This window comes from Macaca mulatta, chromosome 16 (genome assembly GCF_049350105.2).
Source record: "Macaca mulatta isolate MMU2019108-1 chromosome 16, T2T-MMU8v2.0, whole genome shotgun sequence".
Classification (NCBI taxonomy): domain Eukaryota; kingdom Metazoa; phylum Chordata; class Mammalia; order Primates; family Cercopithecidae; genus Macaca; species Macaca mulatta.
Genome location: NC_133421.1, coordinates 13,296,581 through 13,312,060, shown reverse-complemented (window position 1 = coordinate 13,312,060; position 15,480 = coordinate 13,296,581). Strand labels below are relative to the sequence as shown.

The 15,480-nt window shown below is 40.6% G+C and overlaps 1 protein-coding gene across 1 annotated transcript in view; it reads right to left on the bottom strand.

Moving 5' to 3' along the window:
• Positions 1–15,480, bottom strand: part of DNAH9 (dynein axonemal heavy chain 9) — a 376,944-nt gene that overhangs the window by 165,122 nt on the left and 196,342 nt on the right. Inside the window, exons 42-43 of the mRNA XM_015118601.3 lie at positions 8,290–8,451; positions 4,731–4,927 (exon numbers count right to left, since the gene is read on the bottom strand). Coding sequence (XP_014974087.3) covers positions 4,731–4,927; positions 8,290–8,451 — 359 coding nt within the window. The remainder of the gene's footprint in view (positions 1–4,730; positions 4,928–8,289; positions 8,452–15,480) is intronic.

Sequence of the window (15,480 nt, the reverse complement as noted above, 5' to 3'; positions counted from 1 at the left end):
TCAGCCTCCTGAGTAGCTGGGATTACAGGTGCCCGCCACCACACCTGGCTAAGTGTTTTGGTATTTTGAGTAGAGATGGGATTTCACCATGTTGGCCAGGCTGTTCTCCAACTGCTGACCTCAGGTGATCCATCCACCTTGGCCTCCCAAAGAGCTGGGATTACAGGTGTGAGCCACCATGCCCAGCCTACTCCACTTTGGGTCTCAGAAGGTGGGAGCCTCCCGGAGTGCTGTGTGTGCAGTGGTGCGAGGCCATGGAGTCTTCCCACACTCTTAGGTTATCTGTGTTTCTCCCTGTACTGCCTGGTATCCTTTTTCTGATCTAAGAAGGGGAATCCTTCTGCTTTTTTGGTTGGTAGAGGCAGCAACGAGAGGTCCATGAGCCCCAAGGAAGGGAGGGAAGGGCAGAGTGAGGATAAAGTAACGGGTAGTTGATGTCTTTAAACAAACGTATGGGAAATTATACATCTAAATACACTTTATTCTTCAGAGTTGTCCCCCTCCAGGCAGTTCATTTTCCCAGTTATTTTGCCATTGCTAAATGAGGCTCAGGCTTCTCTTTGGATATTAACTTCAGAGTTTGTTTATAAGCCTATGGAAGAAAGCCAGTGTTTGTAGTCAGTACTTGTTATTTTTTTTTCTAAAAACAATATTAGTTCGACCACCCATGTTGGAAGCCACATTGATAGAATCACTTACAATTCTTTCAAATTAAATTAGCCCTTAAAGGACAGAGACTTGCCTCGATTCCAAGACTATGACAGACATACTGATGGCTCTTAAGGAGAAAAATAAATACTCACTGGAGCTTCACAAGGTTGAACTTTTTTTTGTGGTTGTTTTTGAGATGGATTTTGCTCTTGTTGCCCAGGCTGGAGTGCAATGACACAATCTTGGCTCACTGCAACCTCCGCCTCCTGGGTTCAAGTGATTCCCTTGCCTCAGCTTCCTGAGTAGCTGAGATTACAGGTGCACACCGCCACCACATCCAGTTAATTTGTATTTTCAGTAAAGATGGGGTTTCGCCATGTTGGTCAGGCTGGCCTCAAACTCCTCACCTCAGGTGATCCGCCCGCTTTGGCCTCCCAAAGTACTGGGATTATAGGCACGAGCCACTGTGCCCGGCAGGTTGAACTTTTAATCCCTCATTTCCTGAACCCTACCAGGCACTAGGCATTGTCTAAGGTACTACGGTTTCAGCAGTGAGCAAGACACTCTGTGTGCTCAAGAAGTTCACATCAGATTAGGGGGATACAAGAAAATATTTGAAGAAGCTTCATAGGATGATAGTAGAGAGCACAGACTCTAGAGCCAGATCGTGCTATTGCAAGTTTTACCTATTTATGAGGAGTGTGACTTTAGGCAACTTCTCTCCTCTCAGTCTCAGTTTCCTCATTGATAATATAGAGACAGTAACAAAACTTTACTTCTTCAGGGTTTTTGTGAAAACTAAATATAATGATACATGCAAAGCACTATGCACCAGGCACATGGAGAGTTCTATGTCGAGTTACAAGTCGTATTAAATGCTACCCTCTCAGGGAGGCTTTCCTGATGACCCTATTTATAATTAGGATCACCCTCAGTCCTCTCTACTCCCCTTCCCTCTCTGTTTTCCTCTGCATGATTTATTCTCATATAACATGCTAAGCAGTTTTACTGAGAGCCTGCTAGGTTCCACACACTGTCCTAGGGGTTAGGATCCTGGCACTCATCCTAAGATTGTCTAATCAATAAATATATGTTGGATGAGTGGATGATGTAAAAAGAGAGGTTAATCATTGACCAGTGTCACAGGGGCATCATGTAATATAGGCGAGGACTTAGCAGTGACAACTGACTTCAGCAAGACGTGGGTCACCTCACTACAGAGGTGACGATGACAAGCATTGCTTTGTTCAAGGGCTAAGAAGTGGGCAGAGAACGAAATCAGAAATGAGAAAGTAAGACAAAGATGGGCAACATTTTGGATGAGCATCATTGTGAACAGGAGCAGAGAAATGGGGGTAGCAGATGGAAAGGAATGTAAGAGGCAAGGAATAGTTTATTATTTTTTGATAAGTGATAACACAGCATGTTTGTATGCTGATGCATATAATCCAGAAATTAATGATGGAGTATGATAAAAGAGGGGAGAGAGAAAATAGGAGAGGGAGAAGGAGAGAGAGAGAGAGAGAGGAGATAATTACAGCGAGAGGTGAAGCCACTGAGAAGGTGAGAGGAGATGGGATCCAGGGCGCAGGTGGAGGGACTAGACTTAGGCAGGGACAGGGGTGTTCATGAACCGAAGTTGTAGGGAAGGCAGGACTTGTGGGAGGGATGCAGGGATACACATAGGCTGTTAGATTTGATGATGGGAAGATGTGAGATTCTCTTCTGGTCACTTTCATTATCCCAGTGAAAAAAGAGAGGTGCTCATTAACTGGGAATAAGGCACTGGGAGTTTGAAAAGAGAAGGAAAATGTGTAACGCAGTTATCACGGAATGGTGAAAGGAGCAACATGCCTAGGGTAGAGGAGGGCAATTTCTAGCAATGTTGAGGCCTGTTTGATATTTATGGCTGCAGATCTGGAGCAAAAACAATCAACATGGTGGGAGATTTTTCTTCAACAGTTGTCTAGCTGCTTAGGGGCAGGGTGAAATGAGAAGATAGTTGGGGCTGGGCGCAGTGGCTCACACCTGTAATCCCAGAACTTTGGGAGGCTGAGGTGGGTGGATCACCTGAGGTCAGGAGTTCGAGACCAGCCTGACCAATGTGGTGAAACCCTGTCTCTACTAAAAATACAAAAATTAGCCGGGTGTGGTGGTGGGCGCCTGTAATCCCAGCTACTTCAGAGGCGGAGGCAGGAGAAGTGCTTGAACCCAGGAGGCGGAGGCTGCAGTGAGCTGAGATCGCACCACTGCACTTCAGCCTGGGTGACAGAGTGAGACTCCCTCTCAAAAAACAAAAAAAAGATAGTGAGGTTTAGCCTGAGTGAGATTTTGTGGATACAATGACAAGAAAGTTAGGGGAGCTGGCACTGGGATGATGGGGTCTATGGTGGTTAAAAAGGAAAGTAAAGAGAATCTCTTGAATCCAGGAGGCAGAGTTTGCAATGAGCTGAGATCACGCCACTGCACTCCAGCCTGGGAGACACAGAGAGACTCTGTCTCAAAAAACAATTAAATTAAATTGAATTAAATTAAGTTAAATTAAATTTTTAAAAAGGGAAAGTAAAGACATGGTAGTGGGAGAGACAACGGAGTCTGGGGAAGTAGTTGGTCCAATGAATGAAGTCGTGATGAAATTGAATGAAAGACTAGAGCAGATGAGTGGGAGAGTGGCAGGTACAGGTCAGAAAGTGGGATGTTTGAAATTGGGATTTTGAGGTGGGTTCCTATGATAGGAACATGAGAGTGAGGGCTGAGGTGGGCTAGAAGAAAAGACCATGGGAGCCAAGCAAGCCAAGGAACAGAAAGAATTATTAGCTAGATGCCAGGAGTAAGACATGGGTGAGGAGGAAGGGCGGGCAGGGACTAAGGCCATTAGCCGATGATGGGGAGTAATTGGCTGTCAGCAGATAACAGTGACAAGGAGAAAGAATGAGTATGAAATGCAGGTGACCTGTGCTCAAAAGAACTGGGGTTTGTGAAGGATAAGAGAAGAAAGGACTTAAATGTGCCATTGGGTTGGGGGACTGGGGGTAAGGAGGTTACTTACTCCTCTCTAGGTCATGGAGCACATAGAATGGGGAAGAAAAAACAGCTTTCCTCCACTCAGGGGTCAGTCAGGTATCAGTTAGAATTTGGCAGTAAAGGGAAAGTTCAGAGAAGTTGAAATGAAGCGGATGTTGCTGCTAAGACTGTGAGTACCCTGGGGGAAGGTGGAAGGATTTTGGAGGGCAGTGAGCGCTGGTGATAGGTCTCAGATTGGGAAATGTAAGAAGCAGGGTCAGGATGGTGTTGGTGTGAGGCTAGACAGTCTTGGAGGCTTGGTTATTACTTTCAGTGATTCACTAGATGGCAAAAACATCAAAGGACATTTATTTTTGAAATATGTATGCACTTGAACACAAACCCTATCTCTTTTTTTTTTTTTTTTTTTTTTTGAGATGGAGTCTAGCCTCTGTCGCCCATGCTGGAGTGCAGTGACGCGATCTTGGCTCACTGCAACCTGGGCCTCCCAGGTTCCAGCAATTCTCTTGCCTCAGCCTCCCGAGTAGCTGGGACTACAGGTGCCTGCCACCACGCCCGGCTAATTTTTTTGTATTTTTAGTAGAGACGGGGTTTCACCGTGTTAGCCAGGGTGGTCTCGATCTTCTGACCTCATGATCCACCCTCTTCCACCTCCCAAAGTGTTGGGATTACAGGCGTGAGCCATCCCGCCCGGCCTATCTCATTTTTTTAAAGGACCCTTGGACTAACAGCCAGGTGGCGATGGAGTTCCTGAGCTGTTCTGGGTCTCATTTTATGACCTCAAGTCTGTCCTCGGTGTCACTGTGATCATGCCCAGGATAGCAAATGGCGGACCTGGAAATGAACCCATTCCTGCCTGAGCTCGGCACTGTGCTGCCCCCTAGCGCCGGTGGCAGGAGCTGCAGCTGCTCTGCCAGCAGCCATGTTGACCTTTAAGGCAGAAGCAGGAGCTCCTTTCCTGGTTTTACAGAAGTGACCTCAAATAGCCGAATGAAACCCCCTGTGACTGGGAAGAGGAAGCAACTGAGGAAAAGGAAGATGAGAAGCACACTTACACATGGCGCATGGCATCCTCAAAGAGAACTAGGTCCATCACTGTGTTGACTTCATTGTGGTTCTCCAGGGCCTCCACCAGAGTCTGGGTCAAAAGTTCCCAAGACTGTACAGGCATGTATTTGGGCTCCCCAATACCATTTGCAAAGTGACAATACAGGTTCGGGCTTTGGGTCTGCTCCACAGGGTCTTCAATATCCTGGTGATGAGACACAGGAATAAGGGCCCTCATTATTGACTCCTAGGGCTTGGTTCCACAGAGCAGAGACACCTGATTTGCTCTGCACATTCCCTGGAAATTAAGCATCAGTGCTACTTCCAACATGTCTTTCTCTTGAGAAGTCCTTTTAAGTGGATGTTTGACATCCATCTACCAGCTCCATGAAGCCTCAGGTCATGTTTGTTATTCCTTATGGCCTGAGGATGGGAAGTGGGAGGTGGGATGGAGCCTCCTCACAAGCACAGTAAGAGAGTGCCTCTGTGAGAAGAAGAGTAGATAGGGATGGATGGGTGGCTTTCTCTAAGTGGGGGCTCTTTCGCCAGTATCGAATGAAGAGGATCGTGGCCCAGTCGCCTCACTTTCTGCATGTACATTCCAACAGATCTAGGTCCTCAATCCACAGCAAAGCCATCCAACATCTTTTCCTGTGAGATTACACAAGTATGTTGCCAGCCCTGACTTCATAGGTTCGGTCCAGGGACTTGGTTTCTGAAGAATGCGCTACTAGCCACCCTCAGGTGACTGGTGCATTTATGGTAATCTTAACGCAGTTATGGTAGAACTCCTTACTTACAACACTTTTGGGCTGTGTGTCAAATCTCACCCATAGGAGAAATGTTACCATGTTGAATAAATATGGGCTGGTTATAGTATAGTATAACTCAATTAATTTGAAGGATAAGGAGTATATGTCTCTTCACCAGTGTATCCTCTAAATACTGAAGAGAAAACCAATTTTTTAACTTTCATGTTAGTGGAGACAAAAAGTAACTACTTGCCTGTCAAAACCCAAATACCTGAGACTTCAGATAGGAGAAAAGGTTATCGAGGAGAAAAGTCTGAGAAAGAATAGGTTTTCTAAGACACAAATAGGAAGTTATGCCAGCATGAGCAGTTGTCCCCACCTGTTGTTTTTTCCTCCTAAAGTTCACACTGGAAGACCTACCTGGGAAAGAGGTAACCAGTATGTTATTTATCAGCAGGCACACGTCCCAGGGCATAAGTCACTGTAGGGTTAGCCATGTAAACCTATGGGACAAGATTCACCAAACCTAATATAGGGCAAGTGAGGAAGACAGTAACATCTATAGAGAAACCAGGGCTGCTGCCTGAGTGTAAGAAGAAAGGACTGGAAACAGTTAAAAATAAACAAGTTATTAGATTTTGAAGGTGGTTTCAAAAACTGCAGAAAACTTTTAAACTATTCTGGCTTTGCCAACCAGTAACAAAAATGCTCAGACATTTGGATAAGATGTAAATGCAGTGCAGGAGGGCTATTCTTGCTATTAGGAAAACACATGGGGACGGAGGAAATAATGTGGGAAGGCATTTACCCTGTTCGAGAATGGGCTAACGTCCTGGGAATCTGTTCTTATAGCAGTCAATTGACACCAACCATCTAGCGGAGGAGGAACTAAAGTACAGTTTTGGAAAGCCTGGTTTACAAAGACTCTTTGATGAACAAAACAAGTCTTCAATTTTATGATCAGAGCCATGCTGTGTAGAAGGCAGAGAGAAAATCAACCAACTCAGCGAATCAAAGATTCCTTAATAGTGATGCCAAATCACACAGGGCCATGAATCAGAGAAGCTTAAGCTTTGAATAGTGGAAACAGAATTGTATCGCTTCGTTGGTGGAAATCTCTTCCTTGATACCAATACCAAGATTTGGTGTGACCAAGGGTGCTTCAGGCTGGCATTTCAAACGTTGTTGGGGAAGGATAATGGCAATATTCATATATCTGGGTCTGTGATCAAAAGGCAGTGCTCTTAGTACATAGACTCACACGTGGAAACTCTATTTGAAAGTTCAAGTGTTATGACTCTGAAGTGCTAGCTCAGATCAACTTATAAAGACAATGAAGACTAATCTGCAGGGCCAGCAATGAGTACCTGAATTGGGTAACTCTACGATGCTCAGAGAAAGGCATCTAACATGAGGGTCTCAAATATCAGGCTCCAATAACAATGCTGAGAGAAGTGGGAGAATTTAGGATGGCTGGCTTAGTCAAAAGCAGACTAAAATAAGTGACTTAAAATGCTGTCTAAACATTCAAAAGGCTGTCACATAGGTTGGGATGGACTGTAAATATTTTCAGAGGTAGAGTCAAGGTGTTATCAGGAAAAAAATACGGAGGTAAACCAAACAAGGTGAGTATAAGGACAACATAGCATACCTAAATATAAAATTTGAATATTTCTAATTTCCAGAGGGGACAGACAAGCAGGATGTGTGGAAAAGATGGGGCTTTGGTTAATAGAAGGCTCAGTGTTCACTGTGGAGTAATTTCGACACTAAGAAATACAATACGATCTCAGGCTGTGCTACTATATCAGTGCCTCCCAAGGCATAATCTATGGGCCATTTTTATGTAAATTATTAGTAAGTTTAATGAGAGGAAAGAGTTTTAGGGTCCAATACATTTGCAGACTGATATGTAAATTAGAGTTATTCAAGATTTCAGGACTTTAATGTCTTAAATCCACCATGAATTTCTAAGAGAGTCATATACAATACAGCATTTTCTCAACTTATTTCATGACAGACACTTTCTCAAGAAGTACCTTGTAGTAAAACTGTTTAGCAGGACATATTTTGGGAAACACAGTAACAAAACTATGGTCTTTAAGAAAAGGGAGAATGATGATCTTGCTTTTGGTCAGACCCCAGCTGGGCTGTGCGATGAAAAGTCAGGCACCACAATTTCAGAGGGGAGGACTGGTGAGAGAGCAATCAGGAGGATGTCAGAGTTCTTTAGGTTTGAAACCAATCCATGTCAGAAATGGTTAAAAGCATTGAGGCTATTTGGCCTGGAGCAGAGAAGACTCAGGGAGAGTGAGATAAATGGCATTAAAATATTTGAGGGTTTGTCATGTAGACCTGAGTAGTGGACAGAGAAATAACTTCTAGATTATTATTAGACCAAATGTTCAGTCTCTAAAATTATTTCAAATGTTCCAAGTTCCAAAATTGCTCAAAATTTCCAGTTATTAGCGGCCCCAAAATGGCAGCCTTGGGAACAATGGGATCATGCATTTTCAAGGATGCTAGAGCATCACTGGGGTAACAAATCTGAGAAATGCTACGAGGGGACTAAGTACCACGTAGGGACTTGGGTCAGATGATCTCTATGGACTTCTCAACACAGAGATTCTGGGATTAATTTGCATCTATTCTTGCCTCAGCACTTTTTACCTGGGCGAAATCATGACAGAATTTCCTTCCTCACCTAGACTCTGGCCTTTCTCCATTAAACAGCTAGATTTTATCATTTGGGTGATCATCTGTATAATTATCTTTTTTTTTTCAAATACCAAAAATTCCATAGGGCAATACTCACATCAAAAGTTTTCTTGAGCACTTCTCTCTGGATTTTATCAAAAAGATCAAAGTCCTTTTCTTCTACCATCTTATCCCGATAAACTCGATTTGATTCATGCAGATAGAGCCTTATGAGATCCCGTGTGGATTTCACACATTCCACTGAGGAGAAGAGAATGCCCTTCAAGGGAACAGACACACAAAAAATAACATTAGTAACCATCCAGAGGTACAATAGCTAGGAAAACTTTCTGGAGCATTTTATCTAACCTGGGATGATGCCCAGGGCTTGTCTTGCTAAATAGTAGATCATTCTAGTGGCGGGAATACTTGGAAAGCTGAAAGGGAGCTTGTAAAGAAAGACCCAAGGGTTGCAGTTAGACCTGACTTCAAATACTTGCACAACCACTATGTGACTTGTGACTTTGGGCAACCACTAGGCAACTGTGTGACTTCGGGCAAGGCATGTGACATCTCTGAGTCTTAGTTTTCTCACTTTTCAAAGTAAAATAAAAATACTGACTTTCTAAAGTGGTCTAAATAATTCAAATTAATATGCCTAAGGAAACAAGTATTGCTCATTTTACATACTCAATACATTGGAATTATTCTTTTGTGCTCATCATAAAAATAACAACTGCAACAGCTATAATTTATTGAAGCAAGTTATGTGGATTAGATGCTATTGAAGCCAGCATTGGACTAGATGCTTTGCCAGATGAAGCTCTTTTAATACTCATGATGATCCCCTGAAATAATTATTACTAAATCCATTTTGTATAATGTGAAGATTGGAATTCAGAAAGAAAACATGCCCCATTTCATAGAGTAAGTTGCCTTCCTTCAAACCACAAATTTTTGAAACCAGGTCTTCCTGACTATAATGCCTGGAATTCTAGCCACTACATTTTGAATCAACCACAATGAGGGAAAAAGTGGTTTCTCTGCTATATTTCAATTCCACAAGTGCCATTTTGAAAACCGATTCAGATAACAATTGACTATGTAAAATCAGAACTATAACAAAGGGCTAGAATGGATATAGCTAACCTTGGCAGGTCAGCAATCTATTTATTTACCTCTCTAGTCAGTTCCCCTTCCTATGTGCTACAGGATTGGTTTCAAATATTTATTATTCTTTTCAAATTTCTCTGTCATCTTTTTCTGTTACTATTAGCCAAAGTCCTAACCTTCTTTTCTTTTACTGAAAAGTGGAGACCCAATGTTAGAGCCCCTCAATAACCTCAACAAATTCTCTAAGTTCAAGCTCATCTATGTCTGTGCCTGTTCTCATTGCTTACTTTCTTGTCTTAGAGGGAAAGGGATCATTTAATGGGTCTTTACTTAAATTCAGAGAATAATGTGCAGATCCATTAGCATAGAATATAGGTCTGGTGACAATGTTACTACAATCTGCTTCCTCATGATCGCTCTTTTTTTTTTTTTTTTTTTTTGAGATGGAGTTTCACTCTTGTTGCCCAGGCTGGAGTACAATGGCTCAATCTCGGCTCACCGCAACCTCCGCTTCCCGGGTTCAAGCAATTCTCCTGCCTCAGCCTCCTGAGTAGCTGGGATTGCAGGCATGTGCCAACATGCCCAACTAATTTTGTATTTTTAGAAGAGACGGGGTGTCTCCGTGTTGGTCAGTCTGGTCTCGAACTTCCGACCTCAGGTGATCCACCTGCCTCGGCCCCCCAAAGTGCTGGGATTACAGGCATGAGCCACTGTGTTCGGCCCCTCATGACCACTCTTATCACTACTTCCCAAAAAACCCAGATTCCAGTTTCAGAAAATTCCCATTATGTTCTGATCCTGTACCCTTTTCTGTGCCTTCATGCCTTTTGTTTTGCTTGCCATGCTCATATTTCAAGATCTAGCTCAATTGAAGCCTTTGTTGAAGTCGCCCAAGACACCTCTCCTGCCCGGTGACGTTCCCTCCCGCCCAGTGACGTTCCCTCCCATGTGCCTCACAGAGCCTTTATGTATACATCTCGATTACAGAAGAATTATTAGTTTCTCAAATTATTTTCAATATTATTTTTGTGACAGAGTCTCACTTTTTGTCACTCAGACTGGAGTGCAGTGGCGCGATCTCGGCTCACAGCAGCCTCCACCTCCTGGGTTCAAGCAGTTCTCGTGCCTCAGCCTCCTGAATAGCTGGGATTACAGGCGTGCACCACCACACCCAACTAATTTTTGTATTTTTAATAGAGACAAGGTTTCACCATATTGGCCAGGCTGGTCTTGAACTCCTGGCCTCAAGTGGTCCGCCCGCCTTGGCCTCCCAAAGTGCTGGATTACAGGCATGAGCCACCTCACCCGTTGTCAAATTATTACTTTGTCTTTGTACAGGTTTGCTTCTTCCAGGTGATGGCAAATGTCTCAAAGGTAGGGAATTTGACAGACTTTATTTAGGTTGTGGTTTATTTTTATAATTGTATTATTAGTATTTAGTAAGTGATAAGTCTGAAGCTAATTTCTCAACGGAAACAATAAAAGAAGCCTTCAAATTGCTGAAAGAAAATAGCTACCAACCTAGAAATCCAAGTCACCCCTAAAATTTTTTAAAAATAAGAAATATATTTTTGGTCAAATTAAAATTGCGAGATATTTCTCCAACAGATATGAACTAAAGTAAATACTAAAAAGAAGTTCTTCAAGTGAAATAAAAATGATCCTAGGTGAAAGAACAGAAATTTACAGGAATAAAGAGCAATGGAAAAGGTAACGTATGAGTCATTCTAGAGGAATGTTGAATTACTAAAACACAGATATCAGTGGGTTTTCAAAATACAGAGGATTAAAATAAATGACAGCACAAAAGTCAATGGGAGGTAAATTGTCCCAAGATCCTTGCATTGTATGGCAATTAATAAATATGCTAATTTATAAAAGACAAAAAGATAAAATGATGCCTTTGATAACCATTAGATGAATAGCAAAAGGATATATACTATGCTAAAAGAGGGAGAACAATTATAAAAACATAATTAGTTTGATAGAATACAAGAAGTTAGAAGAAAGGAAATAGAATAGGTAGAATATATTAAAAACAAAGAGTGTAAGTAGATTTAATCATAAATATATTATTATATAAAACAACATAGACGAACTAAACATTGTAATTAAAAGGCTATGTTGTCAGGCTGGAGTTTAAAGAGCCCAACAGTATGCTGCTTATGGGAGATACACCTTAAATATAAGAATATGGAAAAGCTGAGTGCAAGAAAGTGAAAATGTCATAAAAATATTGACTAAAGAATATGGAATAGTCATATGTCATACAAAATTGACTTTAAAGCAAACATCGTTTTTAGAGATAAAGAAGTGCACTTAATAAATAAGAAAAAGATCAGTCTGCTAGGAAGATATACTAATTCTAAATTTGTATGCACCTAATAAATAGCATAGTTTCAAAATGTATAAATTGAATATGACAAATAAAAGGAAAAATAAACATACCCACAATCACAGTGAAATATCTTAACATCTCTCTCAGGGACTCAAAGAACAAGCAGACAAAAAAATCTAGAAATTATAGGATTTTTTTAAACAACATGATTTACAAGGTTGCTTTAACTGGAATATTGATAAAACCGTGCCCAATATCTGCAGAATGCATTTTTAAAAACCTGCACATCAATTATATCTTGGGACATAGAGTAGTCTCAACACATTTCAAAGGAATAAAACCATATAGAGTGTTTTCTGACAACAGTAGGCATCAATAAGAGAAAGATAACTAGAAAATCTCTACATGTTTGAAAAAAAGCAATACACTTCTAAATATTCCATGAATCAAAGAAGAAATCATAGTGGAGATTAAATATTATCAACTGAATGATAATAAAATATAGCATATAAAAGCTTGCATGATGTAGCTAATGGTATGATTAGAGATAAATTTATATAGCCTTAAAATGAGTATTTTAGATGAGACAAAAGGTGACAATTAATGATATAAGTAGCCATGCCAAGAAGTTAGAATAAACTAACACCAAACCCAGGGTAAGTAGGAATAAAAATTATAAAGCAAAGAGTGAGTATTAATAATATACAAAATGGATATCAAATTAAGACAGTAAGAAAGTCAAATGCATAATGCAGGTATACCCTTCAGGTTTTTTGACTAGCACAATTGCTAACTCCCTAGCAAGGATGATGAAGAGAAAAAAAGAGAAAAGACACACATAATACCCAACATAAGGAAGAGGACATAATGTCAGATACAGCAGATATTTTGAAGATAATCTGAAAATATTGCAAATAATTTTATGCCAGTAAATTAGCAACTATTGATAACATGGATATCTTAACATGACTGACGCATGAAGAAACAGAAAATCTGAATAGTCTTATATGTATTAAAGAATTTGAATTTATAATTTAAAACCTCTACCAAACAAACCTCCAGGTGGTTTCACCAGTAAATTCTTCCAACATTTAAGGAAGGTGCAACACAATGTTTTACTAAATCTTTTAGAGAACAGAAAAAGAGAGAACATTTCTCAAAGTATTTTATGAGGACTTTATAACCTTAGAATATTAGAGAAACATTACAAGACAATCTTATGAATATAGATGCAAAAATTATATTAAAAATTATCAAATGACATCTAGGAAAATATTAAAACAAAGACATGAAACAACCAAGATGAGTTGATTCCAGGAATGGTTGATTTAATGTTTGAAAATAATCAATGTAATTTACCATATTACCAGACTAAAAGAGAAAAAATTTATATAATTAAACAGATGCAGAAAAATCATTTGTTAAGTTTCAACACATATTCATAATTAAAACTCTTAGTAAACTATAGACAGAAAAATATTTCCTTAAAAGGTACCCAGGTAAAAGGTACCCAGAAAAACCAGTAGAGAACATCATATTTAATGGCAAACTATTAAAAGTGTTTCCCTGTAAAATTAGGAATGTGACAAAATGCTACTCTCACTGCTTCTCAGCATTGTACTTGAGTTGTAGCCAGCACAATAAGACAAGAAAAAGAAATTAAACAATTTAAGGATTGAAAAGAAAGAAACATAACTGTTACTCTTTAAGGCAAAAAGTAACAATTATTATTATTATTTTTTCTTTTTTTTATTATTATACTGTAAGTTCTAGGGTACATGTGCATAACGTGCAGGTTTTTAATATGTATACTTGTGCCATGTTGGCGTGCTGCACCCATCAACTCGTCAGCACCCATCAACTTGCCATTTACACCAGGTATAACTCCCAGTGCAATCCCTCCCCCTTCTCCCCTCCCCATAATATGCCCCGGTGTGTGATGTTCCCCTTCCCAAGTCCAAGTGATCTCATTGTTCAGTTCCCACCTATGAGTGAGAACATGCGGTGTTTGGTTTTCTGTTCTTGCGATAGTTTGCTGAGAATGATGGTTTCCAGCTGCATCCGTGTCCCTACAAAGGACACGAACTCATCCTTTTTAATGGCTGCATAGTATTCCATGGTGTATATATGCCACATTTTCTTAATCCAATCTGTCACTGATGGACATTTGGGTTGATTCCAAGTCTTTGCTATTGTGAATAGTGCCGCAATCAACATATGTGTGCACATGTCCTTATAGCAGCATGATTTATAATCCTTTGGGTATATCCCCAGTAATGGGATGGCTGGATCATATGGTACTTCTAGTTCTAGATCCTTGAGGAATCGCCATACTGTTTTCCATAATGGTTGAACTAGTTTACAATCCCACCAACAGTGTAAAAGTGTTCCTATTTCTCCACATCCTCACCAGCACCTGTTGTTTCCTGACTTTTTAATGATTGCCATTCTAACTGGTGTGAGATAGTATCTCATTGTGGTTTTGATTTGCATTTCTCTGATGGCCAGTGATGACGAGCATTTTTTCATGTGTCTGTTGGCTGTATGCATGTCTTCTTTTGAGAAATGTCTGTTCATATCCTTTGCCCACTTTTTGATGGGGTTGTTTGTTTTTTTCTTGTAAATTTGTTTGAGTTAAAAGTAACAATTATTAATAGAGGTACACATATAATACTGAACAAAGATGCAAAGTGATATTGACTATATATTCTATTTATATAAAGTTCAAAAATAGGCCAAAATAATTTATGATGTTAGACATTTAGACAATATTTAGGGCTGGCAAGAGGAGGAAAGCAGGAAAGCATGAATGAACGGTGCAAAGGAGAACATCAGGGATGTACTGAGAATGTTTTCTTTCTTGATCTGAGTTGTGATTACATAGGTGGCATCCCTTTGTGATAATTAACCAAGGTGTATGCTTGTGGCTTTTGTGCTTTTCTACTTGTATGTTACACTTTGATAAAGTTTATTAAAAGTGAAAAGAAATTCCATTAGGTGTCCTTGGCTCCACCCAGATGTTTATCTCAGCTTCTATCTCCTCAGCTCTGCTAGGTACCCGCAATATACGAGATGCAGAGGACAAGAGAAAGCACCAACCAGGAGTCTGACCTCTAGAATTTTGTGTTTTACAGTGAGGCAAGCCATCAGTTGAAGTTTATAAATCTTGTTATAGCCAAATAGTCAGGGTGGTTGACAATTAAGGCTGAGTAAATGTGAGCATGTCATATGCCAACTCTGCACCATCTTAGATAGTTATGTGTTGCACTGAGATGGGAATGGTTAGTGATTTCTGCTACTCAGAGCATGTGTTGGTTCATTTTCATGCTGCTGATAAAGACATACCTGAGACTGGGAGGAAAAGGGGTTTAATTGGACTTACAGTTCTACATGACTGGGGAGGCCTCAGAATCATGGTGGGAGGCAAAAGGCACTTCTTACATGGTGGTGGCAAGAGAAAATGAGAAAGATGCAAAAGCGGAAACCCTTGATAAAACCATCAGATCTTGTGAGACTTATTCACTACCACAAGAACAGTATGGGAAAAACTGCCCCCATGATTCCAATTATCTCCCACCAGCCCCTCCTGCAACATGTGGGAATTATGGGAGTACAATTCAAGATGAGATTTGGGTGGGGACACAGAGTCAAACCATATGAGAACACTATCAAATTCTGTTCTGATCTGAACAGAACAAGGGGAGTACAGAGAAGGTCTGAATTACTGAGCCTGGTATCAAGTTGGATAAAGGAAAACAACACCGTACTCTGGGCAGTGCCTGTCTCCTAGTAGACATTAAACCATCCTCTATACTCTTCAATCAGGCCTTTGGTCAGACTCAGAGAGGAAGGGAGTGT